This window comes from Pelobates fuscus, chromosome 4 (genome assembly GCF_036172605.1).
Source record: "Pelobates fuscus isolate aPelFus1 chromosome 4, aPelFus1.pri, whole genome shotgun sequence".
Taxonomy (NCBI): Eukaryota; Metazoa; Chordata; class Amphibia; order Anura; family Pelobatidae; genus Pelobates; species Pelobates fuscus.
Genome location: NC_086320.1, coordinates 239,129,187 through 239,155,031, shown reverse-complemented (window position 1 = coordinate 239,155,031; position 25,845 = coordinate 239,129,187). Strand labels below are relative to the sequence as shown.

Genomic DNA, 25,845 nt, shown 5'->3' with positions numbered 1-25,845 from the left:
AGAGTTTTAAACCACAAAATATACAAAAAGACAACTGTACATGGCTGAAATGGTACATAAAATAAATCTAATTTATAATATCAGAGGTCTATGAACTTCTGAAATACTCCACCTCATTGGATTTTTTTATCTTGAAGAAAGGCATGCAATACTTTTAAAATGTTCCCATGGGCAAATATGTCAAGCAAAGCCTTTTAGCTATTCTTTTTTACATAGTTATGGTTTGAACCCTGACAGTTAATGATATTGTAGAATTCTTATCTGTGTGGTGTTGTCACGCTGGAGGGCAGACGCTGACAAAACTATCTACTCTGCAGAAATGTAGGACGCTCTCCCCAGGCAGTACATGTGGCAAAAAAATAAAACATATATAAACCCATAGATTTTTAGTTTGCTGCTTTTAGTTCTATATCCCATGTGTATAGAGACTGTGAGCTGATTCAGTTCTTCTCTTTTTGATCAAGCCATCATGTCAGTCTCAGGTGCAAGTTCTGCGAGTTGGGTTGCTTCTTCCTCCCAAAAGTCTGGCTACTCTCTAAGCCATGGAGCATCTGCTGGTGCTGGTCTTTCTGCTGGTTTGTCACGTTTGAGTGTAGGAGGAGGAGGTGGATTTGGTTTGAGCAGTGGAGGGTTTGCTCTTGGTGCAGGAGCTGGTTTGGGTGCTGGACTTGGAGGAGCTAGTCTTAGCTTAGGTGGAGGTGGTGGTAGTTTTGGACTTAGTTTAGGTGGAGGCTTAGGTGGAGGCTTAGGCGGAGGCTTAGGCGGGGGCCTAGGTGGAGGCCTAGGGGGAGGCCTAGGTGGAGGCCTAGGGGGAGGCTTCGGAGGAGGCTATGGTGGTGCTGGTCTAGGTGGAAGTGCAGCATTTTCTTTGGGGCGCTCTTTAACTTCTGGTGGCCTAAGTTCAACTCTAAATGTTGGGGCTCCAAGGGTTGTTCCCCAACTTCTTTCTAGAGCAAGTGAGAAGCAGACTCTAGCAGGCTTAAATGAGCGTTTTTACTCATACGTTGAGAAAGTGAAGCAGCTTCAGTTTGAGAATCAAACTCTGCAAACACAACTGAATCTGCTGACAGGGGGCACCTCAGTAACTTCCTCAGATACCTCTGGACCTGTCAACTTTGAGCTGCAGATTACAGACCTAAGAAATACAGTTGAGACTCTAACATTGGAAAATGTTCGATATGAAATTGAATTGGACAACATCAGGGGAGCAGCAGAAGAGCTCAAGACAAAGTAAGTATATCTACTGGTTGTAACAGTGGCCATCCATCATATTAGTAAATAAAACCTCTTTGACTTAGAACTAACGAAACTTGGAAGCCAATGTTTTTTTCATTTTTTTTTCATTTGCTGTGTGCATAGAGAGTGAGGATTTGAAGATAATTTTATTCTCTATTACCGTGCTTTTATTTATACACTATATGCACTAAATATACAGCAGGGATAGCCAAAAGGTAATGCATTTAAAACAAACATCAATCTCATCTGTCATACAATGGTCTAATGGTCTTTTAGACATTATACTGCAAGTAAAGAACACAATTCAAAAGTATCCGTTAATGGTAGCATAATTGTGCTTAAGGTTTTTTTTTAATCCTCTAGTACAATTTTCCTGCTCTAAAACACCTACAATGGAACTTTGCTGTAATTCAAATTATGCAATGAATTATGTATATTATTAAGTGTGTGCTATTTATGTTTCCTTAAGGTTTGAATTGGAACTGGGAGTAAAATACCAACTGGAAACTGATATCGCAGCAATGAAACGGGTAAATGTTTTTTTGTGTTATTGATTCACTACAGTAAGAAATTGAAAAAGGAAACATTTCAATATAGCACTAAGACTGCTTTTTTCATGCTAGAAGATAATGTTTTGCTATTTTTATTTAACCAGAGCTTGAGTAAAATTGAAATGATGTATTTTATAATGAACTATTCAATTTAAATTGTAAATTAGAAGGCTCCAAGACTGCCTTGATTCAATGAAAGCAACTAAATTGGAAGGTTACATTTCTATGAATTCTACAGTTTCTGTGTTTAATCATTGCTTATAATTCCAAAAATGTTCTGTATACATTTTACACTTAATATTTAAATTACCGTATATACTCGTGTATACGTCGAGAAATGTTAGTCGTAAACTTCATTTTAAAACGCAGAGCCGACTTATCCACGGGTCAGTGCTAGTTTCGAGTATGAAGAGTGTTAACTTATGGAGATCTAGATACACGCATACGGTGTGATACACCTGGAGTCAATCATACACCGGCAATGATTTAGTATATAGCGCAGTGATTGCTGCTCTCATCGCAGCTGATGACTGCCTCCTATCGGTACCCTTTCCACGTCACTGTTGTAGCGTTGGCTGTAGTGAGCAAGCAGGACCACTAGCTGGTGAGATAACGCTAACTGCATGTGCCTGCCGTGTTCAGGCACGGTCAACTAATATCTTTGGAGCTGGGCATGTATGTGCACTGAGATGTAGAGAAGTAGGTAACATAACTGTTTGATGGTTCCAGGATCTTTACCTAGGTAAAATCTGACAAAATTATAAAAATTACAGCATTTCATAGCCCCAAGTTTTACCCTCGACTTCACAATTGTTGGTCAAAAAACTCGACTTATAGACGAGTATATACGGTATGAAAAAATATTTACATTATTTAGAAAAAAAATCAATACTGTAAAGGAAATGAATGACCATAAATGAAAATATTGCCTCTAATATTTTTTTTTATATAGGATATTGAATCTGCCACTGAATTGCGAACCACACTGGAACAAAGATTTACAGCTGCACTTGACGACCTTGAATTTGTGAAGAAGACACACGAAGAGGTAGGAGATTGAGATCTGTTGCAGAACAACAATAAGTATTGTTTGCAAGCATTCTTCAGGATCCCCATTATTAGTGCAAATAATGTAGAATAGATAATGCTTTCAAAAAACTGTGAAAAAATAAACAAGTAGCAAAAGGTACCTTTGAAGTTCCTGCTACACTTGCACAAGCAAGCATGAGCAGCAGCTAAGCCATTCAAAGACCAGATACTCTACCAATCAAGAGGCTCTGATTATTTTCTTTAGGGTCTGAGTTTTATCCCACAAACTGCTTTTCATTATTTGCCACAGTGTAAATGATGTCAAAAATTTATACAAACCTGAAAAATAATAACAAAAGTTACCTTCATGCTGCTGTAACATCTAGCCGCTGATGCTTGATCAGGAGTACAATGCAAAATGCAGGATACAAGAAAAAATGAGAGCAACCTACTAGGATATGATGTGTGCACAAAGTGCGACAATAGTGGTTTATTTGAAGGACATAAAAAGATACAGCAAACATTTTGGGTACATCCCTTCATCAGTGCAAATGCCCTTTAAAACAAAAGGCTTGGAGTGTCCATTTAAGACTATAATAATTGAAAAAATAAGTAATTTGTATTTCAAGCGAATATCAGATTTTTATGACTAATACTATTAATGATTTGGCAGTGCAGTTAAAACAAGTAAACATTACATAAAGTTGCTTCATAATAAGGGCAAACTATCTCCTAAGGTCATCAAGTTATCTCATGGCCCCCCTAGTGAATTTGTGTATTTTTGCCATTTAATTATAATGTGAGACTTTAACCTTAACATTTTTTACACAGGAACTCAGTGTACTACAGAGTAAGTTGGGAACTTCAGCTGACACATCTGTGTCTCTCATCGAAGTGGATGCAGTTAGATCATTTGACCTCACCACTGCTTTGAGCAAATTGAGAGCAGACTATGAGAAATCTGTCCAACAACACAAAGAAGACGCAGAGACATATTTCAGAACTAAGGTAATAAATCTGATGTTATTCTTCATTAAATATAATTTGGACACTGAGTTATTCAGTGGTGATAGATAGTCTTCGTTTCCATGGTATTTACTTCTTACTTTGCTCTTTACCCTACAAATTAACCTGTTTTCTTGATTAACCCCTTAAGGACCAAACTTCTGGAATAAAAGGGAATCATGACATGTCACACATGTCATGTGTCCTTAAGGGGTTAATATGATGCATATCGGTATTTTTGGTGAATAGTATAGTTAAAAAAAAAAAAAAAGCAGTGTATTATTATATGTAAATATTGAAGGATTTAATTAGCAGTGAAATGGACATGGTATGCAGTCAGTGTACCAGGGTCGCAAAGGTCTCAAATGTGACTGTGCCTTCAGGTTCCACCTGCCAGGAGTACCCAAGCACTAGAAGGGTTTAGTTACCTTGAGAAAGTCTGAGGTGTCTCAGAACAATGTTTGCCACTACTCCTGCTACAGGAGTGTGTGGGAGAAGGGGCGAGAGGGGGAGTAAGGGGGGGGGAGGGGGATGGGGAGGGGAGGAGGAGGCACGTTTCAGGTGCTTGTGGTTAAACCCCCCCCCCAAAAAAAAACGTATAAATAGCTGTATCAAATAATACTTTTGGGAAAGGAGGAGCTTTATTATTTCTTGCACTTGGGCCCTGAAGCATATAGTAACACCTCATGCAGTCCAGCATGTTCAAGTGTCTGGTTTTTCAGTAACAGTGTTATGTGATATGTTGCCACAAGAGTTTAGGGGGTACTTAACATTAGAGTTTACGCTCAGTTAGAGTGATTTTAGCCCTGCAGGAAGAGGAATTTTAAGATTTATAATAAGTCTTTTTGTTAACACTTTTTCTTACATCATAAATATGGTGCTCGTTTACAGTCATGATTCTTTTCGTTAAAGTCATTTGTTTACGTATTTATTACTATTCCCTTCTAGAAACTATAATCAAGATGTTATCCTCAAAGAGGGCCCTGTAGTTTTGAAAATATAAAATTTTTCAATATGTTTTTGTTAACAGATTGAAGAGATAAACAGCGAAACAGCCAAGACATCAGAGGTTGTTGCCGCAGTAAAAACAGAAATCACATCCACAAGAAAAGAACTTCAAACATTGAACACAGAACTTCAGTCCGTTATTTCAGTGGTTTGTATCAAGTTTCTAATTTTGGAAAATTATGCATTTTATGATTCACTTGCCTTTATATTATCCAAGTTTAGCATATCTAATTAAAGGCTAATGTATCAGTTATTCTCTGATAAGAGAATGTCGCTTGAGACTCAGGAGAGTTAACGGAAATTCCTGTGTGAGTAGTGGAGGCGAGGAGTGGTTCCTCACATAGGTTACAATATCAAGCTGTTCAAGAACAGGGGGAGGACTGCTAGGGCACTCCAGGCACAATAAACACTACAGTCAGTTGAAGGGGTTATGGTGCTTGAAGTGTTCCTTTAAATGTTCCTCTGCAAAGATAGAGAGATGAACGCCTTCCAAAGATAAAACGAAGAGAGAGAGATGTGATACCTGAGTTCATTGCACACAATTATTTTTTTAAACAACAATAAAGGAGCAGGATTGATCTTTATATGCTAATACACAGTTTTTTGATATAACAGTAATAGTAAACTGTCAAAATGACTTCTGCAGGTCATAAGGTCATAAGTAATTAACTCTCTACTTTACTGGATGGCTCCAAATTAATTAAATAGAATCAGAATGTATAGTACCTTGTAAGAAATTAAATGTAGCATGTGTAAGTGTAAGTAAGAATTATAAACAGTATGCTGTTTAGTGTGTTGACATATATTGACATAGGTAAACATAACATACAATGATGACTTTCAGATTTTATATGATATTTAAATTAAAACCAGATACAATGTGATTGAATCATATTTTCCAGGTTGATGATAATGTTCATAAGACAATTATCTTATTTTTCTTTTGTTGGTAGAATTATACACTTGAAAGCAACCTTTCTGAAGTGGTGGCCAGGTCCAGTGTGGGCGTGGCGGAGTTCCAAGCACAAATAACAAGCTATGAAGCTGCCATTGAATCTGCAAAGGTTGAGCTCCACAAAATTATTATAAACTACCAAGAACTTTTGGACATAAAACAGGCCTTGGATGTGGAAATTTCTACCTACAAAAAACTTTTGGAGGGAGAAGATCTTAAGTAAGTCCAGTTCATCTAGAGACATTCATATTTAATAATTTCATAATTTAAAGAAAAAATGATATACAAATATTCCAATCCACCACCATTATAGACATACTATGACTCTTAATATTTTATTCAATCAAAAATAAAAATATGTATTCTTTTTTTTTTTTTTTTATTGGCAATTTATAAAGAAATTTTACATTCTCAATACAGGTATTCTTAGTGACCCTGAAGTGCTCTGAAAAATATGCATTAAGTAGCCCTTTTCTATAATAAAAGAATATATAAAATGCATTTTTAACAAGTGTAAAATTATTATAATGCATATACCCTGATGTCAAGTGATCCTTTTGAACCATAGTCTATTTATAGAAATAACCCCATCTAAAGCAACAAATAATTATACTTCCGTTGATTAAGAATAAAAAAAGAGCTAAATTGACCCCCTTTGTAGTACAAAGGAATTTTTTTTTTTTTTTAAACTCAAAAGTCATCCTTCCCATTATTGGTTCTTAATCAATCACAGTAAGCTATTCTGTCCCCAAGTGCAATATATTTTGTATAGCAGGATTCTCAGGTAAAGATAAGCTTGATCTTGAAGGCTCTGTAGATTGCTTACACATACAAATGAGTTCTCAAATGTAATGGTTGTTTATTTGTTTTAATTGTTTTTCCTTAGAAATGTCCAGGTTTGATAAACATTTAGAAGTTATGCAGTGTATTGTCTTCAATTCAGATCCCAGACTATTATAATGTTTTCCAACTTATACAGTAACTAATTAATCTAACATGCACATGGTTTTTGAATCCATTGTCATTTATCTTGATTCATTTCAGGAAGTATCTTTCAAATGGTGAAATAGTTTATATTTAATACTAATGAATTATATTATCTTTTTAGATTCCCTGACGTGGGGGTGTTGACAGGAGGCACATTCACTTATTCTTGTAAGTAAACCAACAAGATTGAAGTGAGAATTGAATAATGGTTCTCTGAAACACCATGCAGGCTTTTAGCATCACTGTTTTTGTTAAATATGCCAAGTGTTTGATATGTGCAAAAAAGACCTGCCACCCACAGACTGTGGATTGCAAGTTCACCTTCAAAAATGTTAAATTGCCAGAAATGTATAGTACAATAGCCATCTTTAAGAGATCTCACACAAGATGGCATAGTGGAATTTACAGAATAGCTGCATGCACAGTTGTCCAACTCTACCACTAAATGACGCACATGGTATCCAATAGTTCCAAGCATGTGGTTGCAAGTTAGGAGATATGGGATGCTGCTGTGTCACCTGGGGGTATGAGGGCTACTGTGAATCTAGTGTTGTCTTAAATATTTATTATTACTGCGATTCTGTCTACTTAATTTGTCTACTATTTGGCAAGCACAATGATCAAATGTTATATTAGTGTTCTTTAAGAGGAAAGCCAATGCTAAAAATATGTAGGAACTGTAGTTCAGCACAGAAACTCCACTTATCAGATAAGATGATGGAAATGCTGCCTTGGTTGATACATGCTGCCCCACGTGTACTATCATCACAGCTTAATACAGTTTTGTGAAAGAAGTAATCAGTTGTGGTAATGTGTGAAATGAATTATTAGACAAGATTTCACTAATATGATTGTGCACACCATACAAATATTTGGATGTTCTGCGTAGAAACTATAGCTTCTTCCTAAGATGCATGTCACTAAAGAAGTGGGCTTAAAACTACAGTTTTGCAAATTGCTGTACTTTCAAGCAGCTGTATGTAGGCAGGCACAAACTAGCAACCTTCATGCACCATAACATTGCAAAGAACATTGATTGTTATGATACTTGGAGTGTCCCTTTAATTCATTTTGAAGTTCATGTTTACAACCCATTACTATGAGTGAGTTCAGTTAGCTAAATATATATTTATTTTAATTATTTGCTTTTTTTAATTCTATTAAAACATGCATTTTAAATAAAAATTGACATATTAAGCTTAACACATTGATGTTATATCTTTTACAGCTGATTCTGGATTTCAGAAGAAAGAGACAAGTAAGAAGAACATTTAATTATTTGTAAAAAAAAATTGAGGAAAATGTAAATGTGTAACCAGGAGCATTGTTAGGTTACAGAAACCTTGATCCCAAAGGAAATGTTGATGATCCCTACACTAACAGATAGCTGTGGATATGTCATGACATAACTCGCCTCTCTATATTGTGTCCCCTCTTCTCTACCCATGAGAATCTCAATGAAAGCATAGCTGGAAAGAAGGACATGCTGCGCCTATATGTATTCAATATGATCTTGCCATGTTACCTAACTAATCTAACGTTCGTTGCACTTTACTACTTATATTTCTTTTTAAAGAAGGTAGCTGCTCTTAGAAGTACAGAGGCATCATTTTTTTAACCTAGACAGATATAAATTTGTTAATCTTTCATCCTAACTAAAAACTTCCGTTCCTTTTATTAGTTTTGTAGCCCATCTCTATACTTTTTTCTAGTGCCATATATATATTCCTGAATGGTAGTCACAGCCACTTTACAAAACATGGTGCACAGTTAGGGAGCTTTATGTGAAATTTATGTGCTCCAGGTATAAAATTAATTTACTATTGGTGAACAATCCAAAGGAACCACACTGGGTACACATGGATTCTACATACTACAGCATTGTTAAGCCCTGTCTGGCAGAATTCACACAAGCTGTCATGGTTCTGATCCGGTCAGATAAGAGACTTATACCGGGGTTAACTTTAGGTTCTTTATTAGAAAGCTTTGACATGGTTAGTCTTGAAATAATAAGAGTAGCAGGACTTAAAGGGAAGTGGAAATAATAAAGACAAAGGGAGAAAGTAGAACCTATAAACGAAATTACAGTCAAGCATATTGAGGGCTATAAAATAAAGAGTTTAGACAATAAGCCCCATACAGATTATAAAGTAGCAGGAAAACCTATAAGTAAGATTATAGGCAGAAGGAGAACCTATAAATGAAATTATAGGCAATAGGTAGAAGAAGAACCTATAAAACGGAATTATAGGCAAAAGGTAGAAGAACCTATAAGCGAAATTATAGGAAAGTATAAAGAAAGATTACAGAAATAGAGGGTTTGAGCAATATCCCTCATGCAGGTTATTTGGTAACAGGATAACTTAGAAGTGATAATACAGGTAACTAAAGATGAGGAAACCTATAACTGAAATTATAGGTTACAGGTAAATAAAATACAATTAGACAGAAAAACAAAAGGTTTAAGTAATACAGGTTAGTTAGACGTTTAGTGCATCAGCCTCTTTGATTTAAAGGTAGCACTGCAGGTTCAGGATAGTTGCAAATATCAGGAATGTTTGTTATATCCAGGTTAGTTGTTTAGTTTTCGGTAGGTGTACAGTAGTTTAGAAACCAAAGCAATAAGGAATCAAAGTCCAGTATGGAATAAAGCAGGTTGGTATTGAAGATCAGGATTGTCCCCAAGCTTATTGATAGTAAGAAGGTTGTAAATAAAGCAGATTGGTAGGAAAAATCAGGATGGGTTCAATGGTATTCAGAGTAGAGCAGGCTTTCTCAGTAGGAGCCATGATTAGAAGTCTTGTCAGGATCAGAACATAAACTTCAGTCAATGAAAAGGCAAATTGCTTTAGCAGGGTGTGGCCTCTTATAACAGATTTAATGATCATGCTATGCAGGTGAGAGTAACTGAGGTTAGACTAGTGGCTAGGGAGGTCACTAGTGGTGGAAAACTGTAATTGTAGAAAATAAAACAGCAGAAAAGAAACATAATTTTGGTTGTCAGGATAGTATGGCAATTCTATGTGACAGGTAGATGCATTGAATTTAACATCTGTTTATTCCTTTTTTTCTTTAGTTGAACTGCTTGGCTGAATGGAATCCCCCACTGACACTTTTGTCCGAAAACGCACTCTGAATCCCAGAAAATATAACTCCCCTCCGTGTTTGCATGTTTCCTAGTCTACTGGCAATTATTGCTTTTGCCTTTATGGTGTAAAATCTTTATGCATCAATAAAAAAAATTTGCAGCATTATTTTGATCTTTACATATATCTAGTGGAAGAAGGTGAATGTGTCCATTGCTTGAAGTTTGTGAAGATTGAATTTGAGATAACACATTCACTGGAATAATATGAATAAACAAGACAAACACAAGTGGTATATCTGGTAGTGATAAAAAGCTCAAACACCTGTGTGGTATGCCCTATACCAACACCTTAAATCACATGTAATACAAACAAAATAGGTGGAGCAAATTATATACTTTCCTCTCTTCTTAGTATGCCTAGTGATGCTGTAAAGATAGAGAGGTATATAATAGTGCAGATATCTTTAAACCATGTATGTATATTCTGCTTGTTAAAAGAATGCACTCACAAGAGTAGAGCCATATACTAAACCTGGCTCTGGTGTGGATATCCTTAGGATCTTTATGGGTGATCCAAATCCCCCTGTGGATAGTCTGGATACCTGGAGTATTTCAATATTCTCCCAGCAGTTAATTGTGGAACCGGAATCATTTTAAGGAAGTAGATGCAAACAGCTACATCGAGAAAAAGAGCTGTCACTATACCCCTTGGCTGACAAATGCCCCAAAGAGTAAATTTTTGAGATTAAGAAGAAACTGCACGCAATATAATGACTACATACCGCAAGCAGAAAAAAATAAACAACAGTTAATAGAAAGGGGTTATGATGCGACAGAACTATCCACCTGTATGGAGAATATTAGGAAAAATAAAAAAAGATCTTATAAGTTATAAAGGAGATAAATTAAAGAAAAAAATCTGTAAATATGAACACAAATAAAATCCCTTTCATATGTAACCAAAGTGGAAATAACACAAAAGTGAGAAAAATAATTAAAAAATACTGGCCAATTTTACAAGAAGATCCGATTTTAAAACAGATTTTACCCCCTGAACCAAAAATATTATACAGGGGATGTAAAAATATGAAACAGATATTGGTAAAAAGTAGTTTCAAGGCCAAACAAATGGATCACTTTTTAAACAGAGGTAAAGGTTTTTACGGCTATGGATCTTGTTTGGCCTGTAGAGAGACAAATCAGAAAAAAAGACATATCACCTCTTTTTATTATCAAAATGATAAATAATTTAATATTAAGAATCAATTTACCTGCTTTTCAAAAAAAAATAATCTATATCCTAAAATGTCCCTGCTATCTCATCTATGTGAGAAGAACCACTAAATGTCTACATATTAGAATTGCAGAAAACATAAGGAATATAAAAAAGGGTATAGAAACGCACAGTGTTTCAAACTACTTCAAAACTCATCATAAAAATTACTCAAACATTTTTTTTTTCTGTGCCATTAAATTGGTATAGAAAGATTGGGGAGGAGGGGATTTTAATAAGAATATAGGAGAAGAAGAAATTAAATGTAACTTTTAAAACACTCATCCTACATGGTCTTAATCAGGACATCGAATTGTGTCATTTTTTTTTTTTTTTACAATTCGTATTTTATTGTTTTCCAGTGTAAGAAGGGGATACGGAAGGAAAAGGGGGAGGTTAATGGGGGTACACATCAGTCTGTATTGTTCACAATGGTTAACAGTTAGTAGAACAAAGGACATTTTGTTACATGTATTTGCTTGGTATAGCAATATTTACACGTCTGTTCAGCATATATTCTTTTGAGCACGGTTGTGCGATTGTTTTCAGTCTCATGCAATGAATGGCTAGGTAAATGCTGAAGTGAGAAGTACTCTTGTTGACCATAAGTGGTTTTCTGGTGTGGTGGTAGTGCGTTATGGCCGCCACTTATTAATGTAGTGCATCACCTTGTTATGATTCTCAGAGTAGTTTACCCCTGAGTATGTGAGTTAGTGGTGTACATTGGTTTGTCTCAGTCTCGGTGGACCAAGTGGGCAAGTTGTCGGGTGGTCCCCCATATAGGGATTAAACTTGGTATGGGATGGGGAAGGGGGGAGTTGAATCATTGGTAGGGTAAGAGGGGGGGGGGGGGAGTGTGCCAGTTTTACTTGTGGGGTTTGCTAGTGTCTGAACCTGGGTTTCGGTATATTCATACCGGGGGTGGTTTCTTATGCCTGTCCTTTTAACATCGGTACATTAGTTAATCAAGTCTGACCTGTTATCTCGTCTACCTCTCCCTCCCAGTCCCCCCAGCTCATATCAAATTCAAGTTTATTTTGTGGAGATAGGATCGCCATTCTTTCGTATATTTTGTACTGGGTAAGTTTGGTTTGGAGTTGAGCTAGGGAAGGGCAGGTCTGAGATTTCCAAAGCAGAGCTATCATGTTTCTCGCAGCTAATATGGTAGGGGCTGCTTTTTGCTTTAGCCCGAAGGTTAGGCAATCTGGGAGTAGCAACAAGAGGCATGAGGTTTTCGTCAGTGGGAATGTGGGTATTCCTAATTGCTCCAGTGGTTACTGCTGTCCAAAGGGGTTGGATGTTGGAGCATGACCACCACAGGTGCTCCAACGTGCCCTTAGATGGAATTGTGTAATTTTTTATCGTAACTTACATATATTTTTAAATATTGAAACCTATGTTTTTTTATTTTTAAAATAAATAATTTGTATATTTTTTTTAGAATTTCACTGATTCATGAGTGAATCTAAAAGTTACATACTCATAATTTCCCTCCCTTCTACTTTGCACTAAGTGGTGTCACTCCACTCCATATTGAATTCTGTATATGTATTTACTATGATTGCACTGTAACTTTAAAGATTTCTCACCTGTATTTTTACTAAATCACCAACTCACAACATAAGGAAATATGTGATCAAATGTATCTAATATTTATTTCTTCATTTTTCCAGTTTAGATATGTTATTGTTGTGGATCAGACCAAGTGTTTGTTTATTTTCCCGGATATACAGTAATACCCTCGGCTGGCTTAACACTCTTGGTGATCATGGGATATTTCTTCTTCCATAACTCACAGGCTGACCAGTTAGTTTTATAATAGGCATAGAGGCTTAGAAAACATGTCTCTACGTCAGGGGGTAAGTTTGGTGGTACAGTGCCTAAATGGGGTCGGGCTCCTCCACAGACATAGCAGTTAGTTTTATTATGTTTGTTAGCATTGTATCTCATCCATTCAAGCCATAGGTTAGTATCTGAAAAAACAGTCTCTACGGCCATAGTGTCTTCGAATGTGGGGTTTGCTATGTTTACCATGTCCTTGAAAGTCTTAATGTGGGGTTTAATAGGGTTGATAGTCATTTGTTACATAGTTACATAGTTACATAGCTGAAAAGAGACTTGCGTCCCTCAAGTTAAGCCCACCTCACATATGTTGTTACTGTTGATCCAAAAGAAGGCAAAAAACCTATTCTGAAGCGCTTCCAATTTTGCCACAAACTAGGAAACAATTCCTTCTTGACCCCAAAATAGCAGTCAGATGTCTCCTTGGATCAAGCAGCTATTACCCCACTAATTAGAAATTATATCCCTGTATGTTATGTTGTTGTAAGTATTTATCCAATTGCAGTTTAAATATCTGTAGTGACTGTGACAAAACTACCTCTTCAGGCAGAGAATTCCATATCCTTATTGCTCTTACTGTATAAAAACCTTTCCTTTGCCTTAGATGAAATATCCTTCCTTCCAGCCTAAATGTGTGACCTTGTGTCCTATGTATAGCCCTGTTTAGGAATAGATTTCCAGATAAAGGTTTGTACTGGCCCCGAATATATTTGTATAAAGTTATCATATCCCCTCTCAGGCAATGTGTTGTGAATCTACCCACTCAGATTATTGATACATGTCTTGTAGGTAGAAGGTTCCTTGTTTATTATAGGATCCTCCCCCTCTCCAATACATTCCCATTACATATTCTCCGGCATCCCTGGGACTGGGGTGTTCTATGTTTAGAGTGAGTTTCATTGGGGTCGCCCCACCTGTCTTTCGTAAAGTCATTCTACGCAATAAGGATTCCCCATTTCTGTCCACCCTATCTAGGGCACTTTGTGGTTTGTAGCCTCGTGCTGGCCCTGTGTTCCAACCCGCCGCCCTCCAGGAACTGCAGTCATGTCCCCAATAGTCGTCTGTCACACATATAGGGGTCTTTTATGATGGGTATGTCTTTGTATACTGTTGAGAACAATTAATGTTGGAATGAACAGCTGACAATGTCACAATAGTCAAACGTAAAGGTGGCCACATGTGTGTTGGATGAGTTGTACCAAAATGTATAAACATGATTATCTTTAGTAATGGCAACTTGTTGGGCCCTTATCAGGCCTAGCAGCGGAAGGATATACAGGAGGTTCATGGCTTAGGACAGTCCGCTTCCTCTGGGGCTGGAATGTTCTTGCAGTGGGAGGCGTGTATCTAAGTACTTTTTGCAGCCAATTTAACAGAAGTAGCTGTGACTAAGAGGACTTGGGAGGGACCATCATATCTTGGCTCAAGAGTATTCTTCCTCACGAATTTCTTAACCAGAACTCAATCACCAGGAAGTGCCTGTATGTCAGGATTGCAGAATGATCCAGCACGTAGAATTGTGTAACACTGAGGACTGATAGGTAACGTATACCAGACCTTAGAATGGCCGGACTAACGTACCAAAGAATAGTCAGGAATAGCCGAGGTCAAGGGTAACAGAAAGAGGGCCACAACGATAAGGAAAAGCCAGGAGTCAGGAATGCCAGAAAACAGGGAAGTCAAAAACAATGCCAAAGTCAAAAAAACAGAATTACCAGAATCAATAACGCGCTCTCGGACAACCACAAAGGAAACCACAACAGGGCACTGAGCAGGATGAGAACTGCGCCTAAATACCCCTCCTCTAGATCTGATAGGCTGTAACCGGCCTTTGACCCCAAAGGCAGTTACCAGGTTTACATTTGCATAATTGCTGCTCAGCATTAACCCTTCTGTGGATTTGGTTGCTGCTCGGCACAACTTTTCCTGTGTGACAGTAAATCTCATTAACTACATTTTTATAAACGGATGAATACGTGACATTACCCCCCCACCTGAAGAACGCCCACCGGTGGGCAGGACCAGGCTTGAGAGGAAATTTGGTGTGAAAATAGCAAATCTTGCGGCCAGCATGTATATCAGATGCTGGAACCCAAGAACGATCGGCTGGTCCATAACCTTTCCAATCCACCAAGTACTGTAAAGTGCCCCGAGAAAACCTGGAATCAATTATGGAGGAGACCTCATACTCTTCCTGTCCAGAAACACCTAAGGGAGGAGGAGGGACACTTGAGACAGTATATTTATTGCAAACAAGAGGTTTGAGCAAGGACACATGAAAGGTATTAGGAATTTTCAAGTAGAGCCAGAAGGGCCAGAGAGTATGCAACATAATTGATCCTACGAAGGTCACAAAAAGGTCCAAGGAACCTAGGAACAAATTTCATTCTAGAGACTTTGAGCCTGATATTACGAGAAGATAACCAAACCCTCTCATCCACTTGGTAAACAGGGTTGGCACCTCGACATGTATCAGCAAAATGCTTGAAATGGTCAGCAGCAGTACCCAGAGCAGATTGAACTTTAACCCAGGTATCATGGATGGAAGCCAGATGGTCATCCAAAGCAGGAATAGCCATATCAGAAAAAACAGCCGGTAGGACAGTAGGATGCCGGCCCTTATTAACGAAAAATGGACTATGCCCAGGGGAGTCATGGGTAATAATTCGGACCAATTGTCTTGAGTGCCATTAACGAAACAACGCAAGTATAACTCCAAAGACTGGTTAGCCCTATCAGCTGTACCATTAGTCTGGGGGTGTTAAGAGGATGAAAAAGACAACTCAATCCCCAATTGCTTATTGAAAGTCCTCCAAAACCGGGATAAAAACTCTATCAGATACAATATTGTGAGGGATGCCATGCAGACGGACAATCTCACGTATAAAGATCAGTACCAGGTCTTGAGATGACAGTAATTTCTTGAGAGGGATGAAGTGAGCCATTTTAGAAAAATGGTCAACAACCATGAGAATAGTGGTATAAGCATTAGAACTAGGAAGTTCAACAATGAAATCCATAGACAAGTGGGACCATGGGACCTCAGGAACGGGAAGAGGTTGTAATAAGCCACAAGGGAGTTAATGACCACCAGAATGACCTCATGATAGCAGAAGTGGATTTATTAATACCTGGGTGACCAGCAGACACATTGTCATGAAACACTTTCATGATATTAACCCTTTCCCCCAATGGAACGAACAATTTGTCCTGAGGTTTACTGCAGGGCGCCTGAGACTGAGCCTCCATGATGGAGCCAAGCAGCGGAGAGGACAATGAAAGGATAGTGAAAGCAATGATACATTACGGGGGAACGATATGGGACTTTTCTTGCTCTTGTATAGACTCAGTTTCAAACTGTCTGGATAAGGCGTCGGCCTTGACATTTTTAGAACCAGGTCTATAAGTAATAAGAAAATTAAAGCGAGAAAGGAACAGAGACCACCTAGCTTGTCTAGAAGACAATCATTTAGCATCTCTTTTGTAAGCCAGGTTTTTGTGATCAGTAATGATCAAAAGGGGGTCCTTGGAACCCTCTAAAAGATGTCACCACTCCTTGAGAGCTAGAATAATGGCCAACAATTCCCTATTGCCAATATCATAATTGCACTCGTCAGGAGACAACTTTCTAGAGAAGTAACCACAAGGATATAATGGAGTATCCTGGCTCTCCTTCTGGGAGAGAACTGCCCCTTCCCCTGTCTCTGATGCATCAACTTCCAGTATGAAAGGTTTACTGGTGTCAGGATGTATCAATATGTCGGCGTAGGCAAACCGCTGTTTGAGAGTTTCAAAGGCTTCTATAGCCTCCTTAGACCATATCGTACTGCTAACCCCCTTGCGTGTCATATTGGTGATAGGGGCTATTACTGAAGAAAATCCCTGTATAAACCTTCTGTAATAATTGGCAAAACCAATGAATCTTTGAATGGCTTTCAACCCAGTGGGTAAAGGCCATTGTAGAACCGATTCCAGCTTTTTAGGATCCATCTGAAACCTCGAGGCAGAGATATTATATCCCAAAAACTGTACTTCAGATTGGTCAAAGATGCATTTTTCTAATTTAAAATAAAGCTGATTCTTTAACAAGGTCTGCAGAACTTGTCTAACGTGATTGTGGTGAGTCTGAATGTCAGGAGAATAAATAAGGATATCATCCAGATAGACCAAGACAAATAAGTAACTGTAATCCTTGAGTACATCATCAATGAAATCTTGGAAAACCGCTGGAGCATTGCACAATCCGAATGGCATCACTAGATATTCATAGTGTCCACTTCTGGTATTAAATGCAGTCTTCCTTGATTCTCACTAAATTGTAAGCACTTCTAAGATCAAGCTTAGTAAATACTTTAGCGCCTTGGAGTCTATCCAATAATTCTGCAATAAGAGGAATGGGGTAGGTGTTCTTAATGGTGATTGTAACGGATCGATGGGCACCCTGACTGGGTACCTCCGTTGAAGTATGCTCCTAGCGCTTCCTGAGGACTCCAAGCACTGCAGCAGACACCACAACCACCGAACCGGAGAAGCATACGAATGCTCTCAAGCATATGAATGCTGTAAACAGCTGAACAGGAAAAGCATACTATCAGCTTACACTCCTGGCAATCAGCATACAATCCAATTCCCCCAATAACGAGACGACACTTAGTTTTGAGGTCAAGCAGAACTGACTGTACTGGCACATACAGCCTCTTCTATTCACAATCTACACACATAGTACTGCCCACAAGGTTTTACAGAACAACCAATAACACACGTACATTAAAGAAAACACTCCCAGCAATTATACACAAAATCCTCCCCTCTGCCTGTGATATAATTATGGTACACAATGGGTTAACATAATTATCACAAGCAGGAAAAATACAGTTTTTATACTATAACTTGAAAAATATACATCCAATCTTCATAAAAATTACATATTCAGAATCAGCACACTTTAAACATAAACACCCTCAGACAAAAATCAGACAAATCCATCCAGTAGATCAAAAGTTAGCTGGGAGTCCTTTATGACCGACTCCAAGCACATTTTCATGCCCAAAACAGTTCCATAGATTTGGGCTGTGCGGTCTGTCTATTTTACACAGAAAAATGACTAAGTCCCATTTGAATTCACGAACGGGGTCGTTCGTGCATTTAGCTTAGTATAGCAGTGAGTTCAAACTGGCAAACGGGACTTAGTCTCTGCAGCTGAAAACGGAGTGTAGGAGAAGGTAAGGGTCAGCGGTGTTCGTTGAAATGTGTAGCCGATTTCAGTTCCATGGATTTGGCTACACATACCGCTGACCTCGTTCAAATGAACAAAGATGGCCACCGCCACGTGTTCGTTTGTCGAATGGCGGCCACTTCGACTACTTTGGCACTTCGGCTGCATCCGAAGTGCCAATTTAAAGCTACAGAACTGCTCCAATACAATTTAAAGGGGCAGCAAGTCTTTTAAAATCCAATCTGCTAAAATAGTCTTTAACAGGCAATATCTGCCAGGGGCCATAGTCTTAAAGGGGCATTGTTCCCAAAAGTCACAATATGTCCCCAGATGGTTCTTAAAGGGCCAGAAGCAGCATAATAAAATACAATATGCCTAAATACTGTAAGTTCTTAAAGGGCCAAATCTCCCAGGGGCCATAGTCAGCAGGCAGGAGGCGGGCAAACATGTTTCTCCAATGCCCAGGGGTGAGGTTGGTTTGGCCACAGTGATTTTGTTCAATGCCCTGTAATCGATACATGGGTGCAACTCACCGTCCTTTTTAGATACAAAAAAGAATCCTGTCCCAGCAGGCGAGGATGATTTTCGTATGTGGCCTTTATTCAATGAATCCTTAATATATTCCTCCATTACTCTACTCTCCTGAGGTGACAGAGCGTAGACTGCTCCCTTAGGTGGCATAGCGCCGGGTAGTAAATTAATGGAACAGTCATAAAGTCTGTGAGGAGGTAGAGTATTCGACTGAGTTTTGCTGAATACTTCTTTAACCCCTTAAGGACACATGACATGTGTGACATGTCATGATTCCCTTTTATTCCAGAAGTTTGGTCCTTAAGGGGTTAATGTCTTGGTACTGTATAGGGATTTCCGGGTTTTGAGGTGTACTAGTGGGTAATCCAATAGTGCCCACTCTTTTGGCAACATTCAATATACACCTTTCATAACAATCCTTACACAATTCTAATATTTCCCCATTAGCCCAGTCAATATGAGGGTTATGCTTGTTAAACCATGGAAAGCCTAATATGATCGTAGAGGAAGGGGATGCAATAACCTGAAATGTAATCTCTTCCTTATGTAAGGCGCCAATGGACAATTTAATGGGTAAGGTTTCGTGTATAATCAATGGTTGTGAGAGTGGTCTCCCATCAATAGCTTCAACAGGTAGGGGTGATAGTCTCTCCTTGATAGGTATAGTATTACCTTTAACAAATTGAACGTCGATTAAGTTTCCAGCGTCACCTGAATCCATCAGGGCTTTGCATGAAAAGTTCTTATTTTCAAAGGCAATAGAAATATCAAGTAGAAACCTATTTTTATTCATTCCAGAGGACGTTTCCATTACACCTAAGACCTGTCCCCTTAAGGTGCTTAAGTGCGGTAGTTTTCTGTTCTTTGGCATTGTTTTTTACTTCCCTGTTTTCTGGCATCCCTGACTCCTGGCTTTTCCTTATCATTATGTCTCTTTCTATTTCCCTTGACCTCGGCTATTCCTGACTATTCTTTGGTACGTTAGTCCGGCTATTCTAAGGTCCGGTATACGTTACCTATCCTCTGCGTTACACAATTCTACGTGCTGGATCATTCTGTAATCCTGACAGACGTATACTCCAGGTTGACTCAGATTTGGCTGATACCCTATGTAGATCTGATGGCCACTTCTCGGAACTACCAGAGCCAGAAGCTTTGTTACTTGTTTTTAGAACCAGAATGCTCAAGGTCAGGATACTCTGACTAAAATCTGGAGTCTCAGTCTGATGTACATACTTTTCCTGTCTTCAACATTCCTAAAGGAAATTCAAAAGAGACAGTGGAATGCCACAAAGACTCTAAATTCCCATGATGAGCAAGATGAATCCAGGCCCATTATTAGAAGGTCCCTTGACACACCAAAATCCTTAAGCTCTGGTGTTGAGGCTGGAGTCTCTAGAAGTATAGGCATCCCTGAGACGGTCATTAAGATCCTTTTAAAATCCTATACATACTTTTCAGATTACAAACTTGGCATGCATTTGTCTGTTTTGTCTCAAGAATAGAGGTTGGAAATACTCCTCAATCAGGCCTTGATATGGTCTGAATTATCGCACTCTAGAGGAGCACAGATTGAAACTTTCCACATGGATGAGTACCCATTGGACTAATTGACTAAACCACCATTCGAACCTCTAGCAGGAGCTTCCATGGTGTTAGCACAGATGGTGCTGTTGCTGGTGGCTCGTACCTCAGCAAGATGAATGTGTGAACTCCAGGCGTGATCCTGTGTACCCCCATTCACTGAATTTCAACAGGATATGGTTGTCTTGCATTTAGCACCAGAGATCCTGCCTAAAGTGAAAGCTTTTCAATGCCTGTACCAAAGGGTTTCGGGGGCACACTCCACTAGTGCAGTTGCAGCATAGTGGGCTAAAAAAAAAACACACACCTCCCCACAGCATTTGTCCAACATAAAGACACACCCACTACACACACAGCATCCACTGCACAAACAAAAACACACAGCATCCACTGCACAAACACACACAGCATCCACTACACACATGCTACATCACTACACAAACACATACACCCACAGTATCTACTACACAGACACACACAGCATTCGCTACATAAACACAAACACACCACATTCACTATACACAAAGCATCCACTACACAAACACACACTGCATTCAACACTTGGAAGTCATTACACACACACACACTACATCCACTACACAAACACACACTCTGCATTTACTGGACACACTCAACAGTCGCTATACACACAACATCCACTACACAAACACACACTCTGCAGTCACTATATACACACACTACATCCACTACACAAACACACACTCTGAAGTCACTATGTACATCTCATCTAATACACACACACACATACTCTGCATTGACTATACATACTCTGCAATCACTATACACACTGTATCCAGGGCAGTCTATAATATGAATAGGACCCTGGGCAAAGCATTTTCTTGGGCCCCCTAGGCCCTGCCCCTCCCCCCCCCCAATTACGCCCAGCCCTCAATCACACTGACAGAACTTCTGACACATACACACACAGACAGATATATTAAAACATTCACAGATACATACTGACACACATACACTGACACACAAATATATACTTATATACATTCAGACATACTGACACACACACATACATACAAACACCCACAGACACATACACTGACAGATATACTGAAACACACACAGACACATACACTGACAGATGTATTGACACACACAGACATTCTGACACACACACAGACATTCTGACACACACACAGGGATACTGACACACACAGAGGGATACTGACACACACAGGCATACCAACATACACACCGACAGGCATGCTGACACACACACTGACATACACACAGACACACTGACATACACACACACAAACATACTGACACACACACCCATGCACATACTGACATACACACACACACATACTGACACACACACACGCACACAGACATACTGACATATACACACACAGACATACTGACATACACACACACAGACATACTGACATACACACACACAGACATACTGACATACACACACACACACACAAACATACAGACACACACACACACACATACTGACACACACACACACGCATACTGACATACACACACACACACATATTGACACACACACGCACACAGACATACTGACATATACACACACAGACATACTGACATACACACACACACAAACATACTGACATACACACACACACAGACATACTGACATACACACACACACACACATAGACATACTGACACACACACACACAGACACACACACACACAGAGACATAGACATACTGACACACACACACACTGGCGCACACACACACAGACATACTGACATATACACACAGACACTGACATACACACACAGACATAATGACACACACACACACAGACATACTGACACACACACACATAGACATACTGACACACACACACAGACATACTGACACACACAGAGACATACTGACATACACACACACAGACACTGACATACACACACAGACACAGACATACACACACAGACATACTGACACACACACACAAAAATACTGACATGCACACACAGACATACTGACACACACACACAGACATACTGACACACACACACACACACACACTACTGACACACACATTTAGCCACCCTCCAGGTTCTTACCTTTTCCTGGAGGGTGGTTTCCCTGGGGTCCAGTGGCAGGTTGAAGCAGATGGGAGTTCTCCTCTGGAACTCCGCTCCTCCTGCCTTTCTCCTCCCGCGCGGCTATTATCTCCGGTGGGAGGAAGTGACGCGCGGCACTCACTTCTTCCCAGCCGGTACAGGAAGGGGCCCGGTCGCGCTGTTTAAGCGTCACAACGCCCGACCGGGCCCCTGCTCACATATGCTTACCGGGTGGCCCTTAGTGCATGGGCCAACCGGGGGGGCCTCCTTAGTTGGCGGGCCGGTGCGGCTCTGTGCAGCCGCACCGCCGGGTACATGGGGGCTGCTCAAATTGCGGGGCCCACGGGACAGCTGCTCTGGGGCCCCCCAGGAGCAACTGGGCCCGGGGCAGCTGCCCCATTTGCCCCGCGCTAAAGACGGCCCTGACTGTATCTATTACATACAAACACTACAATCACTTCAAAAACACTCTGCATTCACTATACAAACACTGCATCCACTACACAAACACACACTTTGCATCTAATACACACAAACATATATTACACAAATGTACAATCTAAATCCACCATACACACTGCATCCATGGCACACATGCACTCTGCATCCACCACACATTCTACATCTACTACACACACACCACATTCAGTACACACACACTCTTCATCCCTGTGGATGGACTCAGGATGGGCCCTGTGGGTGGAATCGGGGGTGGGCAATGTTGGCGGACTCAGGGGTGGCCCTGTGGTCGGACTTTGTGGTGGGCGGGGGGCCCCAGACCTTGAGCTCCGTTATTGGCCCCCAAATTTCTAATGGCAGCCCTCCTACCACACATTGCCAGGGTAACATGTGACAATGTTCTGATACATTAAGAGGGAGACAAGGTTCTCCTTCCTCCCCCTCAGCAACCAAGTGGCCATGGATCCTCTTCTCTGGTCTGGCACTTCTGAAGTGCTGACAAGGCAGAGGTCGACCAGTGAGATCCCTTTGATATCCCCTGTCGGGCCTGGGAATAGCCCGCAAGTGCCCAGAGCATGAGACAGGTGCCTTGCAAAGACTTCTTATTGAAATGCACTGGGAGGTTTGTGATTGGACAGTCATAGAAAGTCTAAACTGAAGAAGAATGGGAAGGCTGGCAAAGGCTTTGGACAAGAGATCTGCAGCTTTTGAAAGCGGTTTCAGATATGACCCCAATTAAAAAAATATATAATTAAATGCATACATGTTTTCATTGGGGTGTATCTACTAAACAACAATGTATTTATTAGTATTTGGGCAGTGGCTTGTCCCTTTAACTCAGTAGTGAATTTCAATCTGTATTTTACAAATAACAGTAAAAATAATTGATGGCTATAGCACACTGTAGGTTCGTCAAATTGCGTTCCCTCTGAAAGATTTATACAGCCAAATGTTGGGCAGGTTTTATTAAAACAGAGAACAGAGTATGTGAAGTAATACATTTAGTGGAAACAGGTCTGCAAATGTCTAAAAATATGCATTCAATTTGCCAGGTAAACTAACCAGAGCCTACAATATATGATAGAAACACTTGTAAAAAATAAATAGATATCTAGTTTGGTCTGATAATTTATGTTACAAAAAAACCAAAAGCTATTAACAAGTTCCCCTTTCCCATTGCCTTTCTTTATTTGGATGTGAAATTACATTTTTATTTTTAACTCTGAGCTTATTGATTAATGGTGTGTGGCAAGTTATATGCTCAATATATCCACCACAACAACTGTAAATAAATAATGTCCTGTCAAGTTTCTTTTGCCTTTATCCGAAAAGTTTAAGGTATAATATGCTGCTAAAATACAGATTAGCTTTATTTGACATTTATTTTTAGTTTTCTGTTTTATTAGGTTTTTCTTTATAGATATCTTTATAGATATCTTTCTGTACCTTTTTATGCACCCTTTATAGATAACTTATGGTGCCTTTATACACTATACTGCACTGCCATTTTGCTCTCTGTGGCTTCATATAATACCCCCCCCCCCCCAATCTGTATATTGCCATAAACCCCCTTTCTTCCATCTGCCGTTTTGCTTTTGGCGTTTTTTTACTTTTTGGAGGTCTCAGGAGGCTGTATGCAGCTTACCTCCTACGAGACCTCCGAACACCGGGACCGCGGGGTGCAGGTCCGACGGTCCCATGCGCGGTCTACCGGCCCTGGCAAGCACCCGACGGCCGGAACTTATTTACCGCATGGCCGCTTGCCGCGGCCGGCTCCCTAGTCGAACCACGTTTGTCCGACTGCGCGGGAGTAGGCTGTGTCCGTGTAACGAAAATATACCCCAACTCGCAGGATTCAACTCAACAAAAGACAACACAGAGGAGAGATACGTCTACCGGACCTTAGAATGGCACAGTAAACAGCAAGCTGGCAACCAGAACAGATAAGGATAAAGAGATAGCATAGTCAGAAACAAAGCCAACGTCAATACGAATAATATGAGGGTTATGCTTGTTAAACCATGGCAAGCCTAATATGATCGGAGAGGAAGGGGATGCAATAACCTGAAATGTAATCTCTTCCTTATGTAAGGCACCAATGGACAATTTAATGGGTAAGGTTTCGTGTGTAATAAATGGTTGTGAGAGTGGTCTCCCATCAATAGCTTCAACAGCTAGGGGTGATAGTCTCTCCTTGATAGGTATAGTATTACCTTTAACAAATTGAACGTCGATTAAGTTTCCAGCGGCACCTGAATCCATCAGGGCTTTGCATGAAAAGTTCTTCTTTTCAAAGGAAATAGAAATATCAAGTAGAAACCTATTTTTATTCATTCCAGAGGACGTTTCCATTACACCTAAGACCTGTCCCCTTAAGGTGCTTAAGTGCGGTAGTTTTCTGTTCTTTGGCATTGTTTTTGACTTCCCTGTTTTCTGGCATCCCTGACTCCTGGCTTTTCCTTATCATTATGTCTCTTTCTATTTCCCTTGACCTCAGCTATTCCTGACTATTCTTTGGTACGTTAGTCCGGCTATTCTAAGGTCCGGTATACGTTACCTATCCTCAGTGTTACACAATTCTACGTGCTGGATTATTCTGTAATCCTGACAGACGTATACTCCAGGTTGACTCAGATTTGTCTGATACCCTATGTAGATCTGATGGCCACTTCTCAGAACTACCAGAGCCAGAAGCTTTGTTACTTGTTTTTAGAACCAGAATGCTCAAGGTCAGGATACTCTGACACAAATCTGGAGTCTCAGTCTGATGTACATACTTTCCCTGTCTTCAACATTCCTAAAGGAAATTCAAAAGAGACAGTGGAAGGCCACAAAGACTCTAAATTCCCATGATGAGCAAGATGAATCCAGACCTATTATTAGAAGGTCCCTTGACACACCAAGATCCTCTGGTGTTTTGGCTGGAGTCTCTAGAAGTATAGGCATCCCTGAGACGGTCATTAAGATCCTTTTACAATCCTATACATACTTTT

General features: G+C 39.7%; 1 protein-coding gene across 1 annotated transcript; it reads left to right on the top strand.

Moving 5' to 3' along the window:
• The first annotated feature begins 388 nt into the window (after positions 1-388).
• On the top strand, positions 389-10,025 carry LOC134608837 (thread biopolymer filament subunit gamma-like). The gene is made up of 9 exons (XM_063452013.1): positions 389-1,230; positions 1,706-1,766; positions 2,740-2,835; positions 3,648-3,824; positions 4,852-4,977; positions 5,783-6,003; positions 6,893-6,939; positions 8,000-8,029; positions 9,848-10,025. Exons 1-9 carry the CDS (start codon positions 470-472, stop codon positions 9,862-9,864), a joined length of 1,536 nt encoding a protein of 511 aa, XP_063308083.1. The 5' UTR covers positions 389-469; the 3' UTR covers positions 9,865-10,025.
• Positions 10,026-25,845: the final 15,820 nt, after the last annotated feature.